Source organism: Microchirus variegatus (genome assembly GCF_963457635.1).
Source record: "Microchirus variegatus genome assembly, chromosome: 20".
In the NCBI taxonomy this organism is placed as follows: domain Eukaryota; kingdom Metazoa; phylum Chordata; class Actinopteri; order Pleuronectiformes; family Soleidae; genus Microchirus; species Microchirus variegatus.
The window spans coordinates 19,819,004-19,844,411 of record NC_139821.1 but is presented as its reverse complement, the minus strand read 5'-3'; the positions used below and the strand labels follow the sequence as shown (position 1 = coordinate 19,844,411).

The window sequence follows — 25,408 nt, the reverse complement described above, 5'->3', positions numbered from 1 at the left end:
CACATGACATCACATAATCGGTTCTCTCAGCAGGGAGGTGATGTCACTGACATCGTGGTCACTGCTCAGCCAGTCTCCCAGTCTAGCTGCACAAAGTCTTGGGGCGTGTTGCTAGGTCCCCATACTGATGTGTACTGAGTTTACTGAGGTACAACACAATGTAGTCCCTCACTGCTTATGGCTCGGTGAAGTGCAGTTTAGATTGAGATGAGGCTGTGCAGGATAATTTATAGCCCCTTGCCTGCAGCAGTCTCACTGGCCTTGACAGACGTATTGAAAAAGTTTCTTTAGGTTGGTCTTGCAAGGACACGATCCCTATAGTGATGTATTATACCTCGTTTCCCTCCTTCAGGAAACATTGGTTATATTCATAACCTCCACATTTACTATTAATTGATGTTGGTACAGAAATCAACTCACAAGATTTCTCAACTCAAAAGATTTTTTATCATTGTTGTTAAGAATGGAAAAGTTTAATTTCTATCACATCAGATCTATCAGATCACATTCTGTAAGCCACATTGTAGTCGTTCTAATTGTGTTATTTAATTCAGTATTGTCTCTGTTTTGTTGATTGGTACTTATTCTCAGGTCAATATATTGATCTCAATGAGATTGCATGACGAGTTAAAGATGAAATTACACACAAAAAAGGTTGCTCTTGTTACGACCCAGTACTGGAAAAAAAGGGGGTTAGAGGGTAAATACATAGATTAATATGTTTTTTCTATCAACACATCTTTATTGCTTGCATTGTGACCTGGGGAATTATGACTCAATTCCAATATACATAGGATAGACAGAAAGAGAGCTATTTTGACAGTGTTACTTTGTGGCACCATGCCCCATGATCGCTTTCTTTGTGTTTCTCTCCGGTCTCAACAGGATTATACGACACTTGGGTCCAAACAGTGCTACCAAGAGGCCAAAACTGGAGGCAAAAATGGCAAAAATTTCCACTGCATCTGCATATTTGCCTGGTGAGCTGATGTAAGCAGGGACAAAGGCCACCCACACTGCACAGAAGATCAACATGCTGAAAGTGATGAGTTTGGCCTCATTGAAACTGTCTGGAAGATTCCTTGCTAAAAACGCTAACAAAAAACTGAGGACAGCCAGTAAACCAATATAACCAAGTAAAACTGCAAAACCAACGATGGACCCAACTACACACTCATAAACTATCTTGTCACTGTGATACTGGGTGTTTTTATGAGGCACTGGTGAAGCAGAGACAAGCCAGACAGTGCAGATTGCTGCTTGAACAGAAGTCAGAACCACAACTGTCCCTCTCTGCTGCACAGCACCAAACCACTTCAGACTGGACTCACCTCCTGGTTTGGAGGCCCTGAACACAGCCAGAACCACCATGGTTTTCACCAGGATACATGAGACACAAAGCACAAAGCTGATGCCAAATGCTGCATGTCTTAGTTGGCAAGTCCATAATCTGGGTCGTCCAATGAAGAGCAATGAACACAAGAAACACAATTTAAGTGACACCAAGAGAAGAAAACTGAGTTCTGAATTGTTTGCACGAACTATAGGTGTGCTGCGATGATGGATGAAGATGCCCAGAACAACAACACAGATAAATGTGCCCAACAGTGAGGTGGCTGTCAAGCAGATACCCAGAGGCTCATGGTAGGAGAGGAACTCTGTTTTTTTAGGAACACAGTGGTCACGCTGGGGGCTGGACCAGAAATCCTCTGGACAACTGGTGCAGTCCATGGAGTCTGAGGAAACAGGGAAAGTGGTGAGATATTTGTGTATACATCATCTCTGAACTGTGGTGTTGAAAACTACATTTACACTCACCAGTCATATTGCTGATCTTTCCCTCAGAACAAGGGACACAGTCAAAACAACACACAGGTTCCCCCTTCTTTCTGACCATGCGGGTACCTGGAGGACAGCTCTCACTGCACACGGACCGAGGAGGCTGTGCAGAGAAAAAGATATGTTATTCTATTCTTTGAGGGTGTATTCCTACTGTCTGTATTCAATGTCTACAGAGCATGACTGTTCATGTCAATTTATATATATGGCTGCAGTTCCACTCATAGTAAAATGAGCATCTGTGTCTAGCCTTTCACATATTTCCATATTGCCATTTCATATTCAATCTCAAATCCAATTTCTGTCATAGCAATTTTTCTCCAGCAGTGCCACATTTGTATGTGTATATTCTTTGAGTGATGGGTTGGTGTTGATAGTGCCTCCTGGCATTAAATTAAACAAGGAAGAATATGGAAAATAGATGGTTAACTAAAATGTAAGAAATAACCTGTTTGGATTCAAACTTCCAGAAGATTTTGTTTTCATCCAGTGTGAGTTCTTCTTCTTTGAAGGCTGACGTCTTAACCTCACCCACTCTATGAACTTTAGTTCTTCCATCAGGGAGCCACACCCAGTTCATGATGTCATATATTGGTAATGTATCACCATTCTCATCAAATGACACTTGATCATCAAATGTGGTGAAGTTCACCTTTTCCAAGGACTGCACAAGCTTTGGATAATAGAATCAGATGTAAAAGGACAACCACAAATAAAACAAAAGTTACCCATGGAATTACGTTACTATGAATCCTTAGTGACCGCCATAGGTGGTGCTTTAAGCAGTGAATATTCTGTCTTACACATGCGTAAGTTGATTACCAACAAACGGCACCACCATTGTGACCACGGTGGACCTGTGAGAAGGCTTATCTGAGGCTCAGTTCCTTCAGCATCTTCTCGCAAGACTACAAGGATTCTGAGTGACCAGGTGCAACTATGTAAACCCCCAATGTAGAAGGAGACCTGAACTCGTCCAAGAGAGATTGCAGGAAATTTAAAATGGTGGCAATGGTGCAGTGTACTGGGTCTTGGCCTTGGCTGAGACACCAGTGAGAAAACAGCTTCCACCAGTGTCATGCTGTAACCTTGTGGAGGGTGCCCTGGCTGAGGAGGTTGCACTATGAATAGCTAGCATGGTTATCGATCCACATGCAATCACTCACAAAAATAGTCCAATGGGGGTACTGCAACGATTATTCGATGACTAAATTAATTGTCAAATATTTTGAATATCGATTCATCGGTTTTAGAGTGTTTTTAACAATTAATATAAGCTTTTTTTCAAGATTCAAGAACATTCAGCTTCTTAAATGTGAATATTTTCTGGTTTCTTTGCTCCATTTGACAAAAAAAACTGAAAAAAAACATTTGAGAACATCAAGATTTCCAAGTTTGTTGAACACTGATTAACAACACTTTATGGACAAAAGAATCCTCGATTAATCGCAAAGAGTATATTTTGTTAAACACTGAAAAAATCTCTAGATCTCTAGCAGTGTTCCTTTGAGGCTACTGCGCTTGATTTTACATTTTGAAACAACACAATGTGCACATATATCCTCTGGTATGTTATGTGCCTCTGCATATTGTATTCATAATCATGGTGGTCACCATGGCCAAAAATGCAATTTTTTGGTCCCAGTGCAGCCATGAGTGGTAGCCTGCGTGGTGAAACACCAGTGTATGCTGTACTGACACACACAGTCATGCACTGGGAGAGGAGAGCGAACATGATGTCTTCACCAGCTGGAGAGTATTGATCAGCAGTAAGAGCGAGAGCACTGGAAAAACAGCTGAATTAGAGAATGAAGCGGAACTAAGTAGTGAGAGGGGAGCGAAAAACACTTCCTTTAGCTGGGGGATTTTTTTTTTATTAGCTTAAACTAACAAAGTAAAGTCAAAGTGACAGCTAGGACACTGTAGCTGACAAAAAAACTCACTAGTAACTCAGTAGTTATCACTCTAACTCAACTCAAAAACTGGAGCGTATAAACGCTGGACTGGTGGTCATCTCATGGAGGTCGAGGATCCACAGCGCCTTCCAATTGATAAAGAGGCTCCCCTCGACAAGGGTAACACAGTTTAACGAAAAAAATGCTCTTCAAGCATTAAACCTACACTGTAAGGAGATGAAAAGGAACTGATCCTCACGTGACAGCAGCCTTTTCACTGTTCCACCGTGGTCACGTGACATCTGTTGGTATAAGGTACTCAACCTGCACATGAGTGAGACACAATATCCAGTGCTTGAGCACCACCTCTGGCAGTCAGTAAGGATGAAACAGAACTTCAATGAGCAGCTGTTTGCCAACAAATTCACAATTTTCAAATTTTCTTAAAAGGAATTTAGTTTTGAGGTAAAGATTATTGCAGGAATAAACAGCAACATCAATTGCACATTTATCATTTACTTTTAAGTCACATCACATTGCCATTGTATTATTAACCTTTGACCTTATACTACAATCCACTATCACCCATCTGTGTCGGCAACGTGAAATAGTTACATTTTTAATGTATTAATTCTATACACTTAATTTAAAGTCTTTAAGAAATACAACAGATTATACGATATTAAAAGGTGTTAACTGATTTCTCACCTGCCATGGCTCCAGTCTTTGTAAATGAGCACAGGTGTTGTTGCTGAAAGGTCCTCTCCCTGGCTCACACTGCAGCATGTCATCAAGAGCATATGCCAGAGCGTACACAGCCTTATACACATTATACTCTGGCCTGAGGTTTGAAACATCCAAGAACTCAGTCTCCACATTCTCTATAACTTCCTGTCCAGTGCATAATTCTCCTCCAGCTTCCACCCAACCTGCTGGAGGTGGTGCAAATCTACACTGAAATGTTTGTTCCCAAAACTGATTCACCTGTAATGCAGTTCATTTTTGAATTAATGCCAGTATATTATTCGTTCAAATACCAAGTCAGAAGGAAACGCTCACCATGCTGTTTCCATCTGTGTTGTTGTGATGTAGGTCAGGACGTGTTTTTAACAGGAAATCTCTGAGTCCTGGTATTTCTCCTCGACGGATGGCGATGCCCAGTGTTCCACCCAGGTACGGCATTAGGTGAGGAGTCTGGAGCACAGCAGCGGATGTCCAGGCTTCACTAGCGATCCACTGCAGGTCTGTGACATTCTGCCTCACTACCTGTATATTGCATAACTTGATATAATTCACAAACCTGTGTTTTTACATGGTATTTCAGATTTTTATTATTATTATTATTTGTCCTTATAAGCAACCTCATGCTAAGCTTAAACAACTTGCAGTTAACATCCCAGACAGCATACAAAATGAATATAATCTCTTTCTTACAGTTTAAAATGTGTTCCAACATAACCACATCGCACTGACCTCTTTCATGAGGTTAATCATGTGACTCTCATATGCAAACACAATCACCACTCGAGCTGTAGATTTCTTCATCACATCCACTATTTTCCTAAGTTCAGCAGGGTCATCACCCCAGGGCAAAATCTCTGTGTAAGCCAGACAACCTCCACCAGCTGGACCCAGATCAGAGTGAAAGGATCGGGCAGCGTGAACTCCATAATCATCACCACTGATGAGCAGACCTGCCCAAGTCCAACCAAAGTGATTTAGAATCCGAATCATAGCATTCACCTATGTGGACACAGAACAGAGGGATTAGTGCACAGGCTGAAATAATCTTTCACTAGAAATCCTGTTACAGGTTCATCAAAGACTCATGTTTAATCTCTGTCTTTAAGTGTTGTTTATCTGACACCACACAACTTTGTAAATGAAACACATGACATGACTACTGAGACCCTTTTTAAAGATAGAATTTCACCTGAAAAGCATCACTTGGGATTGTCCTAAAGAAAGATGGAAACTTTTGTCGGTCACTCAGGCAGGAACATGTGGCAAAATAACTCACCTGCAAGACACAGACCACGTATCCTAAAAAGTCATAGTCCACTGACTCTTCCAACTAATAATGTTGAACGCTTGATTTTTACAACTTTATTTAAATTATCACTTCAGTTATGTTAAATTACTTAAAAACTATGATTGACTTGAGAAACTTACCATAGGGACTCTGTACAAACCTAAGACTGTGGATATGGCAATCGAACGTCTAGAGGAAGAATCACCCACAATCCCTAGGACTGGAGGAGTTCCAACACAGTTCTCCTCTGATGTAAATTGCTCTTCTTGACCACTGACTAAGGACAGTGCTGCACGAAATCCAATTCCTAGTCGGTTGCAGTTATCATACAGACTGTATCCCAGAGTCACATTAGGCAACAGATTGGAGTTTCTGTTGATCTCATCAATAGCAAAGGCCATGGTCTGAGCCTGTCTGAATCCTATAATATTCAAACTAACACAAACATGTAAGTGTTAACTATCCAAAAATACTTTATATTGTAACTTTGCAAAGTTGCACATGTTTCACAACTACAGATACTTTCAGACTCACCCATAACAGGTAGGCAGTTGTGGCTTTGAGGTAAAAGTCAGGTCAGGATCAGTAGAAAAAAAGTTGATTGCAAAAAGTCCACCGAGAATCACATCTCCAGTTTTGTGCATCCCATTTAGAATAAACTGTTCCTGTAACTGACAAGAAGAGGAATAAAGAGAGGAGGACACAGCAGAGGAGAAGCAGAAATACATTAGGAAAAGCAACCTGTTGCCTAAAAATACCCTCATGACTTTCATCTGGTTCAACCCTTTTTTCAGTTCAGTCAATCTCTACATGACTCATTTTATTGACTTATGACAATGTTTATTCTTGCACATGACCTATCAGGACTGAATAATAAGCTGAAGGGGCAGGTTCTCAGCAACGCCACGTAATTTCCAGTTCTGCAACTGTTTGTATTTCAGCATTTTACTTTGTGTTTCACATCAGTTTGTTTGTTTGTTGTCGTCCAATACTTTAGTCACAAAAGTATGTTTTGTCAATGAATGATTGAATGAATGAATGAATGAACTGCAATGTATAAGCCCTCAGGATTCATCCTTTAGGTAACTGGTTATGTTGGCGAGTAACATACATTAATTAATTAATTAATTAATTAATTAATATAATGAGCAAACACTAGGTGTCAGTGGAGAGAAGAAAAAAACCCTCCCTTTTAACAAGAAGAAATCACTGAACCAGAGGCAAAAATGTGCAGCCATCTGCCTCATTGGGGTAAAATGATACATGGGGGGCAGAGGAGAGGTGGGGGACGGAGAAGAGGGATGCGAGGTTGAGACAAGAAAGATAAAACAATAATTTTCAACATCTGATGGTTTGTAACTCACAGTTTGTATTGTGTGGAGAACCCTCAAGGGTTTTATTATCTCGTCTTATGTTTGTATTGAATCATTAAACAAACACACTAATTCAAACCCAACATTAATGTTATTACTATGATGAAAAAGTTATGTACAGTCTCACCTGTTTTCAATGTCCCTGTGCCTGTGGGCTCCCTCCCCCTCCCTACATAACTACAAGAGTGGAAGTTGTCAAGCCATCATTCTGGGTGATACTGACCAATAAGGATGGTTCTTTAGTCTTTTGAGATTAAATCCCGTCCACGCCATGCAAAAGTCACTCCATAGTGCCGGTAGTCTTGTATATCCAGTTTTCTTCGTCTAAAAGGTATTTCCTGTTGTCCTTAAAAAACACGCTCTGTGTTCAAAGCACACAAGCATACTTTCCATGAGCAAAACCTTCAACCAGGGACAAATTAGGCCCACAAGTTGTAATGAGAAGCTCGAGAGAGAGTTCAATCTGTAGTGATAGTGACTGGAAATGTACTTTTAAGAAAAAACCAAACCAACATATTTTATAAAATAAAATTGTAATAATGTATTATTGAAAAATGACAGCTCTATAAAAAAATATTTGGTCCTGCAGAGGCCTTGAAGGCCCTGACAGACTTCCACTGCTATATTCAAGTATTAAATTAAACAAATGTTATTTTAGTGTAACTCCCAAAATACACTGGTTGTGAAATGGTTGCGTTGTGTCTCGGTCGGAACTGATAGTCATCCATTCTAGGCAATGTGCCAAAGTACACTGGTTGCGGAACGGATTTGCTGTGCACTGTATTGTGTAGGTAATTGCATCAGGAGATTAGAGTTACGGTTCAGTGATGTCGGTAGACTCACTCAAGACATAAGAACATTTAAAAAGAAAGTACTCAGTCACAGTCGGGCATTGTGTGGGCTTATATGGATTTAGTAGTTCACTTTTTTTGTTACACAGTAAAGTCAGGTGATTCATACAGTAGTCAATTTAAGTTATTCTAATTAAGTTAGTTCTGCAGTGTTGTTGTGTGTAATAATTGGTCATTGTTCTTGAGTCTCCATAAAGATGGAGCAAATGAGTAACCCGTCTAACTAAATGGTGATCTGCAATTACATCAACTTTATATCAACTCTTAACACTGGAATAAGGGATGGCTATAGAAAAATAACAAAATCTTTTAAGTCTTTTTTTATCAACACATATTTAATGCCTCTTTTGTGACCTGCTAATCACAACTAAATTCTAAAAAAAAGAGTGGATCAGACAGAAAAACAACAGAGTTAATAGTGTTATTTTGTGGTGCCTCGACCCATGATTGCTTTCTTTGTGTTTCTCTCTGGTCTCAACAGGATTATGTAACATTTGGGTCCAAACAGTGCCACCAAGAGGCCAAAACTGGAGGCCAGGATGGCAAATACCTCCACTGCATCTGTATATTTGCCTGGTGAGCTGATGTAAGCAGGGACAAAGGCCACCCACACTGCACAGAAGATTAACATGCTGAAAGTGATGAGTTTGGCCTCATTGAAACTATCTGGAAGATTTCTTGCTAGAAAAGCTAACAAACAACTGAGGACAGCCAGTAAACCAATATAACCAAGTAAAACTGCAAAACCAACTGTGGACCCAACCGCACACTCATAAACTATCTTGTCATTATGATACTGGGTGTTTTTATGAGGCACTGGTGAAGCAGAGATGAGCCAGGCAGTGCAGATTGCTGCTTGAACAGAAGTCAGAACCAGAACTGTCCCTCTCTGCTGCACAGCACCAAACCACTTCAGACTGGACTCACCTCCTGGTTTGGAGGCCCTGAACACAGCCAGAACCACCATGGTTTTCACCAGGATACATGAGACACAAAGCACAAAGCTGATGCCAAATGCTGCATGTCTTAGTTGGCAAGTCCATAATCTGGGTCGTCCAATGAAGAGCAATGAACACAAGAAGCACAATTTGAGTGACACCAAGAGAAGAAAACTGAGTTCTGAATTGTTGGCACGAACTATAGGTGTGCTGTGATGATGGATGAAGATGCCGAGAACAACAACACAGATACATGTGCCCAACAGGGAAGTGGTTGACAAACAGATACCAAGAGGCTCATGGTAGGAGAGGAACTCTGTTTTCTTAAGAACACAGTGGTCACGCTGGGGGCTGGACCAGAAATCTTCTGGACAACTGGTGCACTCCATGGAGTCTGAGAAAAGAGAGAAAGGTGATGAGATACATGTTTATACAACATATCTGAACTGTGACGTTTAATACTTAACACTCACCAGTTGTATTGCTGATCTCGCCCTCAGAACAAGGGACACAGTCAAAGCAACACTCAGGTTCCCCCTTCTTTCTGGTTTTGCGGGTACCTGGGGGACAGCTCTCACTGCACACTGACCGAGGAGGCTGTGTGGAGAAACATATCTGTTATTCTACTCCTTGAGGGCCTCTTAATACTATTCATCTTCCATGTCTAGTGATGTGTTTCATGGAGTTTTGACTATGGTCCAAAGTCATAAAATGGGGGTCTGGACATGGAATTCAGTTAGTTAGTTTTTTGTCCCCTTGGGGAAATTCGTTTCGACAGGGTTTGCCTTCATCACCACAGACAGGGGAAGATAAGTAATAAAGATAGCAATGTGCACAGGCACACAGCTCTGCGCTCTCATTGAATTTGTCTCATCTGTCATGCAAATCCTGTCCACATTCGCCGGGATTTCAAAAGCATTGGATTTTAGAGTGAACGATTTGTAAATTATAACTTTTTTACCATTACTATTCCCATCGACAGCCACTACAGTACAGGCCTGGAGTTTTTGACTGCTTAATGCAGAGTCACACATCTGGGAGTTTAAGGTTTTCATGGTGACTGCAGTATATATATCACCAGATGCTAATGCTAATGTAGCCCTTGAAAAAACAGTCTGTGTTCAAATGTAGCCAATGTAACTTGAACAATGCCATCATCCTTCAAAATAACACCTACCCTGAGGGAGTACACATTTTAGCAGGTGATTTTAACCATGCTGATTTGAAGGTGTGTCCACAAGGACACACAATGTGCTGCCAGAGGAGCAAACACTCTGGACAAAGCCTACTCCAATGTCCAGAATGCTTACAAGGCTACAAAGCTAACCTTCCCAGTCATGAATTGGACTATAGGGCTACCATAGCCAACCTAATGAGAGACATCAGGCAGGACACGAAAGCATATAAGAGGAAGATTGACAACTGCAGGTCTAACAGCTTAACTGTAGCCAACGGTGACACCTCACTAGCTGAGGATCTGAACCACTTCTTCACCTGCTTCAAGGTTCACCAGCTGCCAGCCCCTGACAGGAGGTCAGAGGTCTACCACCTAAACTGGACAAGAAACACCATGGCACTTTTCAAGAAGGCACAACAGAGGCTGCACTTCCTGAGGACAACCTTGCAAAAGAGTTGTTTGTGTCTTTCTTCTATTGCTCCAATGAGTCAGTACTGAGCTGAGCCATCGAGCTTGGTCTGCCAGCTGCATTGCAGCAGACAGACAGGTACTTCAGAAGGTTATTAACACTGTCCAAAAGGGCATTGGCCACACTCTTCCATATCTCAAGGACATCTACAGATCATGCTGCCTCAAGAGAACCCGCAGCATCCTCAGAGACTTATCTCATCCTGGTCATCACCCATTTGAACTGTTGCCATTTCACTTTTCAGGGCCTTCAGAACCAAAACAAATGGAAACAGCTTCTATCCTAGAGTTGTCAGTGCACTCAGTCAGCTTTTACAACTTTGCGTCGGGGAGACACCACGGTAAGCTGCAGCAGAGCCTGTGCAGCAGAGGAAACCATGTCCTCCCTGGCCAGAAGGGGGCCACCAATAGCAGCCTGTGGCCCTGCTGGAGGAACCTCTGCAGTATTTGAGGAATCAGAGGCATTGGCGGAAAGGCATAGGGAAGACCCTCTGGCCCATTGTGGGCTAGAGCATCCTGGCCCATTGTGGGCTAGAGCATCCTGGCCCAGAGGGCTGGCCTCCTGTCAAGGAGAACCAGAGGGGGCAATAAGTTGACTCCTCTGTGGCAAAGAGGTTCACCTCTGCCCTGCCGAAGACATCCAAGATATTGAGTACCACGTCAGGCTGAAGCCGCCACTCCCCAGGTGGAGGCTTGCAGCATGATAGGAAGTCTGCTGCCCGGTTCCGTTCCCAAGGCAACTACATCACCCTTATGCTGGATAAACGGGGGGCCGCCCACAACAGGAGGTCCCGGGACACCTGCAGCAACGGTGCAGACCTTGCCTCATGGCAACGGCATCAAGGGTCACCCCCAGAAAAAGTGTAGGTGAGGTAACCAGGCAGCTCTTTGTGAAATTCACTCTGAGACCGAGCTGGGCTACATGTGAGAGGAGAATCGCTGCGTGTCGGGTCACCTGAGACCGGGATGGCTCATAGACCAGCCAGTCGTCCAGATATGGCAGGACCTTCATGCCCCGTGACTGCAGGGGTGAGAGGGCTTCTGCCACACACCTGGTGAACACCCATGGTGAAATGTAGAGGCCAAACGGGAGCACCCTGAACTGATAGTGGCGGCCCTGAAAAGCAAACCACAGAAATTGGCTGTGGTGTGGTACTATGGGGACATGAAAGTATGCGTCCTTCGGGTCAGTTGAGGTAAACCATTCCCCTCTGGCAACAGTACACAGAAACTCTGCAGTACTGAGCACGTGGAACTTCAAGACCTTCAGGAACCTGTTGAGTCCCCTCAAGTCAAGGATAGGGCGCAGGCTGCTGTCTTTCTTTTACATGAGAAAGTAAGTCGAGTAGAACCCCCCGGGTGACAGGGGGTCTACTGGCTCGATGGCACCCTTGTCCAGGAGGGTGACTTTTGCTGGGTTGTGTATGATGGTCATTCTGGGTTAGCTGTGCACCTGCTGGGAAAAACAGCCAGCCTCGGACTGCCAGCACCTGGTCCCCCGACCTATAGGGGCCCTGGTGGGACGACGGGCAGTATCAAAGGTCTGAGGATATCTAGAGGGATGACTTTTGGGGGCTTGAAAGCTTGGTGACCGGCTCAACTATCACGACCTGAGGTAGCCACTGGGGAGAGTCTGTGGCCGAGAGCTGCACCTGGAAAACCCCCAGGCCTGCTTGGAAGAGGCATACTCCTGTGAAGCCCAGAGAGCTTCTGTCGAGTTCGCCTTTCCTGGACTGTGCGCTCAAGCGCCTCAACAGCAGCTGTCCCAAAAATCTCACCAGGTTCCACTGGGATGCTGCGGAGGGTTCTCCGCCATGCGTCAGTGAAAGGCGACTGTGCCAGCCAGATCTCGCGGTGAGGCTGGACAAGTGTGGACATCAGGTGCCCCAGTTCTCTCGACATCAGGGCCAATGCCTGTGGAGATACAGCTGTGGATGAAAGCATCCAGTGTAGCCATCTGCAGGGATGCTGACAGAACAAGCATCAGATGGGACAGGGAATTGCCAATGCGTCCCACGCGTGCTGCTGCGTCATTGGCCCTAGTGAGCAGGTCATCTGTAGCCCGACACTGGGGGCGCAGACACCTGGCATCTGGTCTCAGAACCTCATTAGGTGAAACAATAAGAGCTGCTATAGCCGGCTCGACCGCTTGATGTGGGCCAAGTCGAACTTGGCTGCATCCTGCATGACTGCCAGTGCATGGCCATTTGATGTTGCGTGGGAGAGTGCTCTGGTATCTCTCCACCGTGCATGCAACTCCCTCAAGTATTCATCTGACGGAGGCAGGGTAAAGGTGGAAGGGACTGACCCACGCTTGAAAAAGGCACTGACGGGGGCCGGCTGAGCCTGCGGAACATCCACCTGCAGGCAGGCAAGGGCTATGCAAAGGATGACACCCATGGAGTCATCCGCGGACCCAGCACCGCGACTGTGGGCTGAGGAGTGGGAGCTCTCCCTAGAGGTGTGTGAGGCAGCATCCTGGGAAAAAAACATCCGAACTCGGTGGCTGAAGCCGCCAAGGAGAGCACATCCTCCTCTGGTTCGAACATGGTGGTGGGGGAAGCAGGAGCGCCCACTTCCACTGCACCGGTCCCAGACTGGATGGCTAGGAAGAGGGTCTTCATCTGGTTTAACTCTTCAGTAAACTGGTCCACCCTGGAGGCCAGTTTAGACTCCTTGACCCTCATCCCGGAGGAGGTGCCCGGGAATCACTGGTCCTGTTCCAGAACATGACCCAGCAGGTGTTCAATATCAGCCAGTCTGGCAACCCGCACTGCACGGGGAATGAAGCTACAGTTCATGCACGGATCCTCCGAAAGCCTCTCCCTCAGGTATTTCGAGGCCGAGGCACGGAGGACACCTATCATGACCATCCTCTGCTTGCAGAGAGGCCATACAGGTTGAGCATGAGTGGTCACCAAGCAACAGACGGCTTACCGCTAATGCTGGGTAGTAACAACACCAGTGTCAGGAGTTGGAGCGCACACATTGCCTTCACCAACACAGGAAAAACTAAGTCAAAGCGGTACACTTACTCACAGATAACAGCAGTGCGTATGTCCGGAGAGGGACCACACTGGCTTCTCCGTCATATAAAACTACAACTGAAGGTGGGTACAACCGGCAGTGTACTGATTACGCAGACGCTAGGTCGAGCAAGCAATGCTAACCGCTAGTGCCTGTAATTAACCACAAATGTCGGGAGAGAGAGCGCATGCAACGTCTTCACAGACACAGGAAAAGTAAAAAAGAAAAGCGGTACACGTTGTACAATTACTCAGAGGTAAGCAGAAGTACAGATGTTGGGAGAGGGAGCGAGTACACTGGCTTCTCCAATATATAAATCTCCAATGAAAGGTGGGTGCAACCAGCTGTGTACCGATTACGCAGATGGCAATGCTAACCATTAGCCCCCGTAACTAATGATGAGAGGGAGCAATACAACGCCTTCACTGACCTTATTCAACAACAGAAAGATATACTCAAAAGGAGGTGTAACAATACGCCTGGTATACTCAGCCAGATGTCGCGTCGGCTGATCCAAAACAACTGAATACTTTTGGTTTGTGGACAAAACAAAACCATCGTCATTTCCATGTTTGACAAACATCATTAGATTAGTTATTTCTGTATGTTTTTTATTACTAGCTTATTTTACTATGTCCACAGTGTCATGACCTACTGACGTCATAGGCAAAAAAAACATTATGTCTTTGAACACGGTTGGATTGTTGAGCTGGATCAGCAAGGCCTCTCGCAGCGTGCCATTGCTGCTGAGGTAGCAAAAAAGCAAAAAAAGTTGAGTCGTAGGATCCAGTTGGCTGTCAAGACAAGGGATGATCCTCGGCCCAATTTAAGGATGTCACTGGTGCCAACTGCAGTCCCATAACCATTAGACGGCATCTGAAAGAGAGAGGTCTTCAAAATCCTCATCTTCTTCAACGGCACAAAATTGCACGTTTGGAGTTTGTACAAGAGCAGCAAACATGGGACATTGAAAGGTGGAAGAAAGTTTTATTCCCTGACGAGAAAAAAATTTACCTTGACGGTCCCGATGGCTTCCAACGTTACTGGCATGACAAGGAGATCCCACCTGATATGTTTTCTACACGGCACAGTGGAGGGTGGCACCATCCTGATCTGGGGGGCTATTTCCTTCAGGTTGTGCAGAGGCGTCAAACTGCAGCTCTGGCTATGTGGAAATGTTGCAGGGGGCATCCCTTATGACTGAAGGCCATCATCTATGTGGTAATGACTTGGTTTTATAGGACAACGCTGCAGTTCACAATGCCCACCTGACAAAGGACGTCTTCCAGAGAAATAACATCACTCTTTGGACCACTCTGCGTAATCCCCTTATCTAAATCCAATTGAGAACATTTGGGGTTGGATGGCAAGGGAAGTTTAGACAAATGGACACCAGTTCCCATGTTGCCATTAGGAGGCTCTGTGGATACCTGACAGAAAATGGCACTGTATCCACATTTTTGTATCCACAATATTTAGGCTTTTAAAAGCTGTGGTCTTAAACTTTTGATCAGCTGATGAACAGCCTATTTAAGTTTAATGGTTGTTTGCAATACATTGCTTACTCAATGTTTTCTTTCTTTCTTTTGTCTCACTCCCATTTGTTCTTTTTGCATTCTGAAGCACTACTAAGAACCTTGTTAAGAGCCAACAGTGCAAAATGTAAATTCTTGCAATTTTTCAACTGGTCTTAAAGCGGACCTAGACCGGAAGTTCAAATTAACGCTGTTTTTTTAGTGTGTATCTGCGTTATTATCTTGTTTAAGAAGCCCTGAAGGTTCTAAACAAACAGTTCAGCCACTGCTGAGAACGCTGTGTTTTATTGTAATCTCGGGCTCAGCGAGTTCTCTGAAAAAGCCCGGTCCGGTTACGTAAACACCGGTTCTCATGAACAGCAGATCGTCCTGCTCTAGGCACTAGTCCGGGCACATCCGGTTGTGTACATTGAAATGCAGAAGAAGAATAACGTCCGTTGTGGAGGTGTTTCACGAGCGACAGTGTCTTCTGACTCTGGGTCTGACTCCCGGTCAAAGTCATAAAAGGGACTGCAGCGGGGAGTCTTGAAAAAGCTATTTTTAAACATTGTTAAATCAATGTTTTGATAATGAGTAGCAGTGCATCCACCGTTCCTGAGGGGGGAGCTGCACTTCTGAGGGTGGATGTGCTGAATAGTATTGGCCAATCACAAGACTCTGTCTTCCGGGGGTCAGAGTTCACTCTGAAATCTCGCGGCTCAGGGACATCGTCTGAAAAGAGGATTTCTATCGGCTCGTTTACAGCAACTAGGAGGTTTTTGACCATAAAAACAAGTTAATGTATGAAAGTAGACCTCCATAACTAACATATATGTGCAACAGGACCACTCTAGGTCCGCTTTAAAGTTTTAATCAGGAGTGTATATATATATATTTTCTGTCTGTCAAATTCTGTGATCATTGGAATTTGGAATGAAGTGATGCGACTTAAAGCTGGTCTTTGGTCTTATATATTAGGGAGCTGTTAATGAGTTTAAGTCATGCAACATGTGCATGTAATGCTCAAGCATGTCTTGAATAAACCTGGCGTAATAGACGTTTCTTACAGCAGATATTTCTTTAAATTAAATAGTAGGACATACGCAGGATTTACCAGTAACATTAATTAAGGTTCCACTCCAGTATTAACAGAGCTGTGTTGTTGTTCAAGTGTAAGGGTAGATCACGCTAAATACTTGACACCTGTAGAGGATGTTTTTTTTTTTTTTTTTTTTTCAGTTTTTAACAACAAAAAACTGCATATACATTTTCTGGATGTGTTCCAGATAAGTGAAATATAAATAATTATCCTCTATTTTCATTACAAATCTAATGGTGGCCCAACAGTACTGTAAACACACACAGACACATATATATATAAATACATATATATACATATATGTGTGTGTAAATATATGTATGTATCATAGTATATATTATAGTATATACTAATTAATTCAGCATCTTCCAATTTATCCTCCACATGAGAGTTGCGGTGGTGCTGGTGCCAATCCCAGCTGACATAGGATAAAAGGTGAGGTACACCATGGATTTTTTTATAAATTTATATAGAGCTTTTTACATTTTATAGCTGAGGTTGCACTGGGACAGAGAGCAGGTATCAACATTTTAATGTCCTTGTGCAATGAGAGTAAAGATATTATGATTCAAGATGACAACATGAAAGTCTGATGAATAATAGTAAACCTTGTCTCACGGAGTTGGTTAAACTAGAAATGTAGGCGGAAAAAATTAAAAAGCAACCTGTTTTGGTTCAAAGTTCCAGAATATTTTGTCTTCATCCAGTGTCAGTTTGTCTCCTTTGAAGGCTGACCTCTTAACCTCTCCCACTCGCTGAACTTTAGTTCTTCCATCAGGGAGCCACACCCAGTTCATGATGTCGTATATTGGCAAGGTATCACCATTCTCATCAAATGACACTTCATCGCCAAATGTTGTGGTGAAATTGACTTTTGCCAAGTAATACACAAGCTTTGTGGGTATAAGAAACAGATATAGAAGGAACAAGAAAGAAAACTACATCACTGCCAAGTTTGACTCAGCTGACCAAAAGATTCACAATTTTCTTCAATATAATGTGAATGTTGACTTAAAAGGAATTTAGTTAAGTGTGTGCCAAAGTAAGAATTTGGGCCAAAGTTGAGAGGATTTTCCAAAGATATGATGTTTACAAAAATGGAGAAGACCGATGTGCATATGGACATCTTCAAAGCAATGCTGAGGCATGAAAATAAAATGAAAGAGGACTATCATTTTCACTAAAATATTTCCATTTCTGTAGGTGACATCCCATTGCTAAAATGCACTTACTTTGACCTGATATATCAATCTACTATCACCTAGCTATGTAGGGAATGTGAGACAATATAAGTCAGTGAATATATTTAATTTAAGTCTTCAAGAAATACAAAGGTTAAATTAAGAGTTAAGCGTAAACTGATATCTCACCTGCCATGGCTCTAGTCTTTGTAAATGAGCACAGGTGTTGTTGCTGAAAGGTCCTCTCCCTGGCTCACACTGCAGCATGTCATCAAGAGTATACGCCAGAGCGTACACAGCCTTATATACATTATACTCTGCTCTGAGGTCTGAAACATCCAAGAACCCAGTCTCCACATTCTCTATAACTTCCTTCCCAGTGCATAATTCTCCTCCAGCTTCCACCCAACCTGCTGGAGGTGGTGCAAATCTACACTGAAATGTGTGTTCCCAAAACTGATTCACCTGGAAGATAATTTATTTTTAAATTAATACCAGTATGTTATTGTCACAAATACCAATTCAGAGGGAAACTCACCATGCTGTTTCCATCTGTGTTGTGATGTAGATCAGGACGTATTTGTAACAGGAAATCTCTGAGTCCTGGTATTTCTCCTTGACGGACGGCGATGCCGAGTGTTCCAGCCAGGTACGGCATGAGGTGAGGAGTGTGGAGCACATCAGCTGTTGTCCAGGATTCACTGGCAATCCACTGCAGGCCTGTTACATTCTGCCTCACAACCTGTACAGTGCATTATAACAAATGTTTATGTATATATATATATACATATATATACATATATGGGTCAATGACAAATAAAGCTTCTAAAAAGGTATTTTCAAAATGGATGTATTGCATATTTTTGAGTCCAGAACAATGTGCTTGAACATTTCTCATATATGGTTTAACTATTCTAACTGTTTTAACTCATTTTTTAACAGTATCTTTAACTTCACAACAAAAAAAAATGTCAGGTGGCACAACCAACTATTTATAAAACAATATATACATTCCTAATGTTTATTTTAAAATTAATTATTTGGCAACTATACCTTAAGGTGTCTACACAAATAAACATGATTATTTTTATCATTGTGTTTTTTTTTTACAATCATTTAAGATTTTTGGTCTCTGAAGGTCAGGTTTTAAGCATCCATAACATCCAATTTTACATTTAAAGACAGGAAAATAATCACACAAATACACAAATTCATATATTCAGTATAATAACTACACACATTACATTTATAAACCATTTGGTCACTTTGACGTATCATTTATTGGTTTAAATTTGTTGCACCACTTGACAAATATTGGTTGCACCACCTGATCACATTAGTTATGACATGAAATATGCTGAAAAAAAATGCATTTTCATTTCAAATAGTAACATGTGTTTTAGACATCAGTTAAACCTAACCCTAACCCATCAAAAACAATTCACATAACATTACATCTTTATGATGAGGAATACAGTCACGATGAAGTGCAGGGGATCTGGGTAGATGTTAATAAAACGTCGTGACAGACTCTTACAAGAGCAGAGCTCACTTTTCATTGTTTTCACTCCATGTTCTCAATCTTTGTGTAGAAGACACTTTAGCGCTGCAATTAATGGAATAACAGATGCATCAGATGAGCTGATGTCTTTAGTTAACTGCTCAAAGAGAGAGAATGTTCTCTGGTGTGAAGTCAATGTCGCAGGGAGTTCATAATCTGCTCCGTATGCAGCCAAGTTTCGCTTTAGCGCAAAGAGACTTTCCAGCATTTAATAGGTGCTGTTCCACAGTGTACACGCTTTGTTTCGGCTGCCAAATTATCAGTGCATCCCTAAATATAACATCTTTATTGACAAGAACAATGTAACCTTAATAATGACTTATTTGATGGTGTGACTTGAGTTTCAGTCAGCACATGGACAAGGTAGCGCTCGCCAATTACATGGGGGCGTAGCGGCCTTGATCCCCGGTTTAGAAAAATTTGTGGTGTATAAATTTTTTTATTTAAAATTTAAAATAAACAACAACAACTCTTAGCCTGGTGGAAGTAAACCCTGGCGGCCCACCAGGCTTATAATGCACTGGGGGATGCTATATATATATATATGTGCTAGATGTTATGACTAAGTCTATGGAGCATGTGTAGTTTGTAATCAAAGCACAGTTGTCAGCTGGATCATTGTTAATACTTAATCTGTGTCATGCTAATTTTGAAAGTGATAGTGGCATCTAAAATGTACAAATTCTCATGCAAAATGATTTAAAGTGTGTAATATCTTTCCATTCAAAACTAATAAACATTCTAGAAGTGTCATGGATAACCTTAGAGCTTTGAATAGCATTACATAGGGACATTCCTTGCAGTTGTGCCACCTGATTAACAGTTGTGCCACCTGACAATTGCAACTAAACTCAAATTAAACAGCTTCTGCTTGGATGCAAGCATTATTTTCTACCCTTGTCATGAAGGTCACACAGAACACTTTTTTAAGAAATAAAGAGTTTTATGATAAAATCTTTTTTTTCTAGTTTTACATTGGTTGTACCACACTGACATAGAAAATGTACCAACCTACATATGGTTGAAAGTAGTTATTTTTATAAGTATTTGACAGAGATCTACAAACCTTTTTGCTTAGTCCTAAGGTTCTCTGGGGTTCCTCTGGCTGATGCAACATTCAGTTTACAGCTAATGTCTCTTGACTTCAAAATAAAGTCCAATGTTTATGGTTGCACCACCCTGATATTTAGGAAATGTACATTTCTGGACAAAAGTTTTGCAGTTATTTTAGCAGCTTTAAAACTATTGATATTAGGGAAAAAGCATTATTCAAAAGACTTCAAACATGAAATGATGCCCGAGTATTTTATTTTGAGCTTATCATTATTAAAATAACATTTTTAATAGTTTTCTTAGTCTGCTCACTTGCTCGGACAAATAATATAATTATTTGAAATTACTGAAAAATGTATGAAAATTAATAGGTTTTATAGAATAAAGTGATAGATAGTGAAGATTAAAATTTTTTTTTTAGATAATGGACTTGGACACAAAAATATGCACGTCATGTCATTGACCCATATATACGTTTTAAACCTGTAATAACAGGTAAAATAACAAACAGGTGCAACATTTTTAAAGTCTCTTGTATACAGGCTAAAGGTTTTTGTCAGACTGACCTCTTTCATTAGGGTAATCATGCGACTCTTATTTGTAAACACAATCACCACTCGAGCTGTAGATTTCCTCATCACATCCACTATTCTCCTGAGTTCAGCAGGGTCATCACCCCAGGGTAAAATCTCTGTGTAAGCCACACAACCTCCACCAACTGGACCCAGATCGGAGTGAAAAGATCGGGCAGCATGAACTCCATAATCATCATCACTGATGAGCAGACCTGCCCAAGTCCAACCAAAGCGTTTTAGTATCTGAATCATAGCATTCACCTATGTGGACACAGAGCAGAGGGATTAGTGCAAAGACTGGGATCATCTTTCACTAGAATTCCTGTTACAGGTTCATCAAAGACTCAATTTTAATCACTGTCATTAAGTTCTATATCTGACACCACACAACTCCCACACGACTCTGTAAAAGGAACACATTACATGACTAGTTTTCACCTGAAAAGCATCACTTGGGATCGTCCTGAAGAAAGATGGGAACTTTTCTCGATCACTCAGGCAGGAACATGTGGCAAAATAACTCACCTGCAAAAAAACCAAAAGAACAAACAAATCACGCATGCTGGAAACAGTTATTGATTGCTGACTCTTTTGTTTTTTTTTAACTGTTTAACCTAGAATATTTCATGTTGATAACTCAAAAGTTGCATTAAAATTATATCAAACAATGATTCACTTGAGAGTCAGATAAACTTACCAGAGGCACTCTGTACAATCCTAAGACTGTGGATATGGCAATAGAACGTGTAGAAGAAGAATCACCGACAATCCCTAGGACTGGAGGAGTTCCGACACAGTTCTCCTCTAATGTAACTTGCTCGTCTTGACCACTTGCTAAAGTCATTGCGCCACGGAATGCAATTCCTAGATCAAGGCAGTTATCATACAGACTGTATCCAAGAGTCACATTAGGCAGCAGGTTGGAATTTCTGTTGATCTCATCAATAGCAAAGGCCATGGTCTGAGCCAGCCTGAATCCTGTAATAACAACACTAACAGAAACAAAAGTTATACATTTAACACTAGCAAAGCTAAATGTTTCACAACTTCAGATACTGCAAATAATAACATCTCACAGACTCACCCATAGCAGGTAGGCAGCTGTGGCTGTGAGGTAAAGGACAGATCAGGATCAGTAGAAAAGAAGTGTATTTGAAAAAGTCCACCTAGAATCACATCTCCATTCTTGTGCATCCCATTGAGATTAAACTGTCCCTGTAACTGACAAAAGGAAGAATAAAGAGAGGATGTCACAACAGAGGAAAAGTAAGAGAACAACATTAGCAATAGAAGGCTGGTGTCTAAAAATCCCCTCATGACTTTGCTCTGGTTAATTTCTCTTCTGAGTTCAGTTCCATCTCGACATCACCCATTTTATTGACTTGCTGTATTGTCTAATCTTGCTCACCACCTATCAGGGCAGAATGGGAAGTGTTATGGGCAGGGACAAAAATACTATTTGTGAACGCTTGTGTGTGTGTGTGTGTGTGTGTGTGTGTGTGTGTGTGTGTGTGTGTGTGTGTGTGTGTGTGTGTGTGTGTGTGTGTGTGTGTGTGTGTGTGTGTGTGTGTGTGTGTGTGAGCGCATGCTCATGCAGTATATCCCAATGTCTCAATGACCCTTATTGATCCATTCATTGAATAGTTTTACAAGTTACGGCTAATCACTCCTAATAAGTTTGTTCTCAGTAAGTGTATGTCCCAGATATTGATCTCATGAGACAAGGATGGGGGTCAGAATGTGATTGAATTGTGGAGGGCAGCATTGCACATCTTAGTTTTTCTGAACCTACTGGAAGAAAAAGAACACAATACAGTTCAACAGAGAGAAGAGGGAGAGAGAAAAAGAGAAATACATCTAAAAACAGCACACCTACAATAAAGGTTCAATGGTCAACCTGCAGACCCGAAATTGGACTTTTACACTTCATGTTTTACTTCTCACAAGTGTGTTTTTGTGATGAGTCACAGTCATCAGTGGCTCCTCTGTCTCAATATTTTCTAGAGTGTTAGTCCCAGTCACTAGTCATCCATGTAATGTAAACTATAAGACATCACATCATGCATGGAGTGTGGCGTGCACAGTATTTTTCTGACTCTAAAAGTTATGTACCGATACTCTGAAAATATATCCAATGTAGTATGTCATTCCTCCTGAAAACAGCTAAGGAATCATTTGCACCCAGTTGTGCAGTGTTGTCATTATTCCAGGCCTTCTCCAGAAATAGGGGATTTGTTATTTTTTTAGTTACATATCACAAATATAATTGTCTCTTCGTTATAATTTAAAATGTATGTTAAACATAATTTTTGTTAATTTTTCACTCACAATCATAACCATAAGTTTGATATTTGAAGCTTGTGCTTCTTCGTAAAGCTTTTCATGCAGACATATGTGGATAAATCTCCATTCCACCCGTTTGCACAATACTTTCTCTGTCCAGTTGGTGGCACTCTTATTTTGGTCAAAAATTACAAGACAGTAAACATGAAAACTTGCTCAAGGTTATCCAAGGAAGTCCTCCCCACACATGGACCAACATTCAAAGCATGAACAAGAACGTTTAAATGAGTATGATTTCCTGGAGAGAAATTGCTAATGTGCTTAATGTAAACTTTATGGAAGTCTGGCATATTTAGGTCAGTGAGGATGCTTGTGCTGAAACATTTTAAGTCTGAGTTTCATTGGGTTTCTGTGTCTTGTTGTATTTAGCCCCAACAATCCTTGAAATTGCGAAAGTGACAAATACTCTGTTGTGTATTGAAACAAATTTTATTATGTCCAGGTGTGTCACAAGATTAAATTTACTATTCACTGATGTGGGAACAGACTTCAACTCCCATTAGTAATAACTTAACATACTGTGTTCACTAATGTGGATTCAATAATTCACTTTGCTGTCACGTAGTAAAGTCTACTGTTGCCTGCAGTTAAACATTTTAGTAATTCCAATTGAATTAGAAGAATTAAAATGTGTTCATTTTGCACACACACCATTAGTGATAGTGAATTTGAACTCTGTCTCTAACTACACACCAGTAGCGAACCAGACCCTATGAAAAAATCTATAATCTATTTAAAAAAAATCATTTATAGAAATTAAAACCATTTAAAACATCAAACAATTTAAAATCACCCAGAAATAAATGCAATTTAAAATCATTTGAAATTTAAACACAATAAATTAAAAAATCAATTATGAAATTAAAACAATTTAAAACATGAAACAATTTAAGATCAACAATCAACAATCTAAAACATTAAACAACTTAAAATCACGCAACAAAATAATGCAATTTAAAATCATTAAAAAGGAAAGTTAAAATGGTTAAAATTGTTAATGCAATTACCTACACAATACAGTGCACAGCAAATCCGTTCCGCAACCAGTGTACTTTGGCACATTGCCTAGAATGGATGATTATCAGTTCCGACCGAGACACAACGCAACCATTCCACAACCAGTGTATTTTGGGAGATGCACTAAAATAACATTTGTTTAATTGCATACATGAAAATAGCAGTGGAAGTCTGTCAGGGTCTTGTGACGGAAAGTTCTCTGGAGTCATCGGTGTTGAATAAATCAAGTCTTTACTGCATGCACGAAGGAGAGACCCTGTCACCAAGATGGTCTAAATGTTCTCTGACTTTCCTTCAGAGAGCTCAAACATATATACGGTTACATCAAAGCATCTTACAAACACCATAAAACATCCAAGTTACAACAAGACAACACACTTTGTTTATGACCCACAGATATCCTGTGCACCTCATGCCGACCCCTGCTTTTACAATCCCATCATTTGTTGACAGCTTGACTGTTGGTTAATTGTTATCTTAAACAACATACAGAAAGCCTTAAGCCCAATTCATACTTCTGCGTAAAGTGCTCTGCGTAGGTTAAGCAGAGACTCTGCGTCGACGCAGAGCCTGTCGAAGAGCCTCTGCGTCGTCTCCGACTGCACAAAATATTTTTTAAGTGTCCGTCACTCCGTCAAGGGACAACGGAGACGGCAAGAGCTGCGATTGGTCCTCAGGACAGGCCGAGCGAAGCTGCTCTGTGCCGGCTCACAGTGAGCACCGAGCGTCCACAGACGCGGAGCTGATCCCCGCCGATAACGCCGCTGCCAAACTATAAATACGTCATATCTTAACACACACGGCACATGTTTAGACTCTAAATGGCCAATTTCTCGCCTCAAATTATCTTAAAACGTCACACAGAAAAGTGAGAAACGGCTACTGTTTCAACAACAACAGTCTTTCTCTCTCTTTCTTTCTCGGACGCCATTGCTCACTGTAGCCAGAAGCACAACAACCTTGCGCAGCGACCCCTACTGATCGGGCGGGAAATTGCAGCGCGTGTCCGTCACCATGACGCAAAACTATAAAGGCTCGAGGCGTCTTGTTTATCCATGCCTTCTGGGATCTCCTGATCCTGCATGAGTGACAAACCCATGCCACTTCTGTATCTTTGTGCTCCCTCAGGAATAGGTGTCAAAGTATCAGTTGAGCAGTCTGAAGTTTTTGTGTTTGTTTAGAGTCCAAATCTATGTGATTTCATTCAGCGTGCAGAATGTGTGTCCAGACATTCACTATGGTCCCAGTTTCCCAACTGACACATGTAGCCATGACACAAACGAGCAGGTCATCGTATGCCTCATTGTCTGCGTCGATGCCAGAGTGAGCTGCGAAAAACAGAGTCCATATGTGTACGGTAGTCAGCTGCTAACTCACCCTCCTTTTGTATTGTGTTGTGGATCTCAAGCCAACACACTCTTAAGACGAAAACATCAAGCACATCTTCAGCCAGGCTGGCCATCAT

At 41.7% G+C, this 25,408-nt stretch overlaps 2 protein-coding genes across 2 annotated transcripts; both read right to left on the bottom strand.

The window, feature by feature from the left end:
- Positions 1-825: 825 nt before the first annotated feature.
- LOC310941842 (extracellular calcium-sensing receptor-like) lies at positions 826-6,167 on the bottom strand (the record flags this gene model as incomplete). Its single annotated transcript, XM_083907090.1, has 8 exons — positions 826-1,736; positions 1,819-1,942; positions 2,288-2,512; positions 4,443-4,718; positions 4,794-4,996; positions 5,204-5,477; positions 5,668-5,754; positions 5,907-6,167. The coding sequence occupies 8 exons, from the start codon at positions 6,165-6,167 to the stop codon at positions 826-828; spliced, it is 2,361 nt and encodes a 786-aa protein (XP_083763216.1).
- Positions 6,168-8,411: 2,244 nt separating this feature from the next.
- Positions 8,412-25,408, bottom strand: LOC310941841 (extracellular calcium-sensing receptor-like; the record flags this gene model as incomplete). The annotated part of the gene is made up of 11 exons (XM_083907089.1): positions 8,412-9,322; positions 9,402-9,525; positions 16,879-17,106; positions 17,584-17,859; positions 17,933-18,136; positions 20,575-20,844; positions 21,022-21,108; positions 21,281-21,575; positions 21,668-21,804; positions 25,204-25,271; positions 25,321-25,408. 11 exons carry the CDS (start codon positions 25,406-25,408, stop codon positions 8,412-8,414), a joined length of 2,688 nt encoding a protein of 895 aa, XP_083763215.1.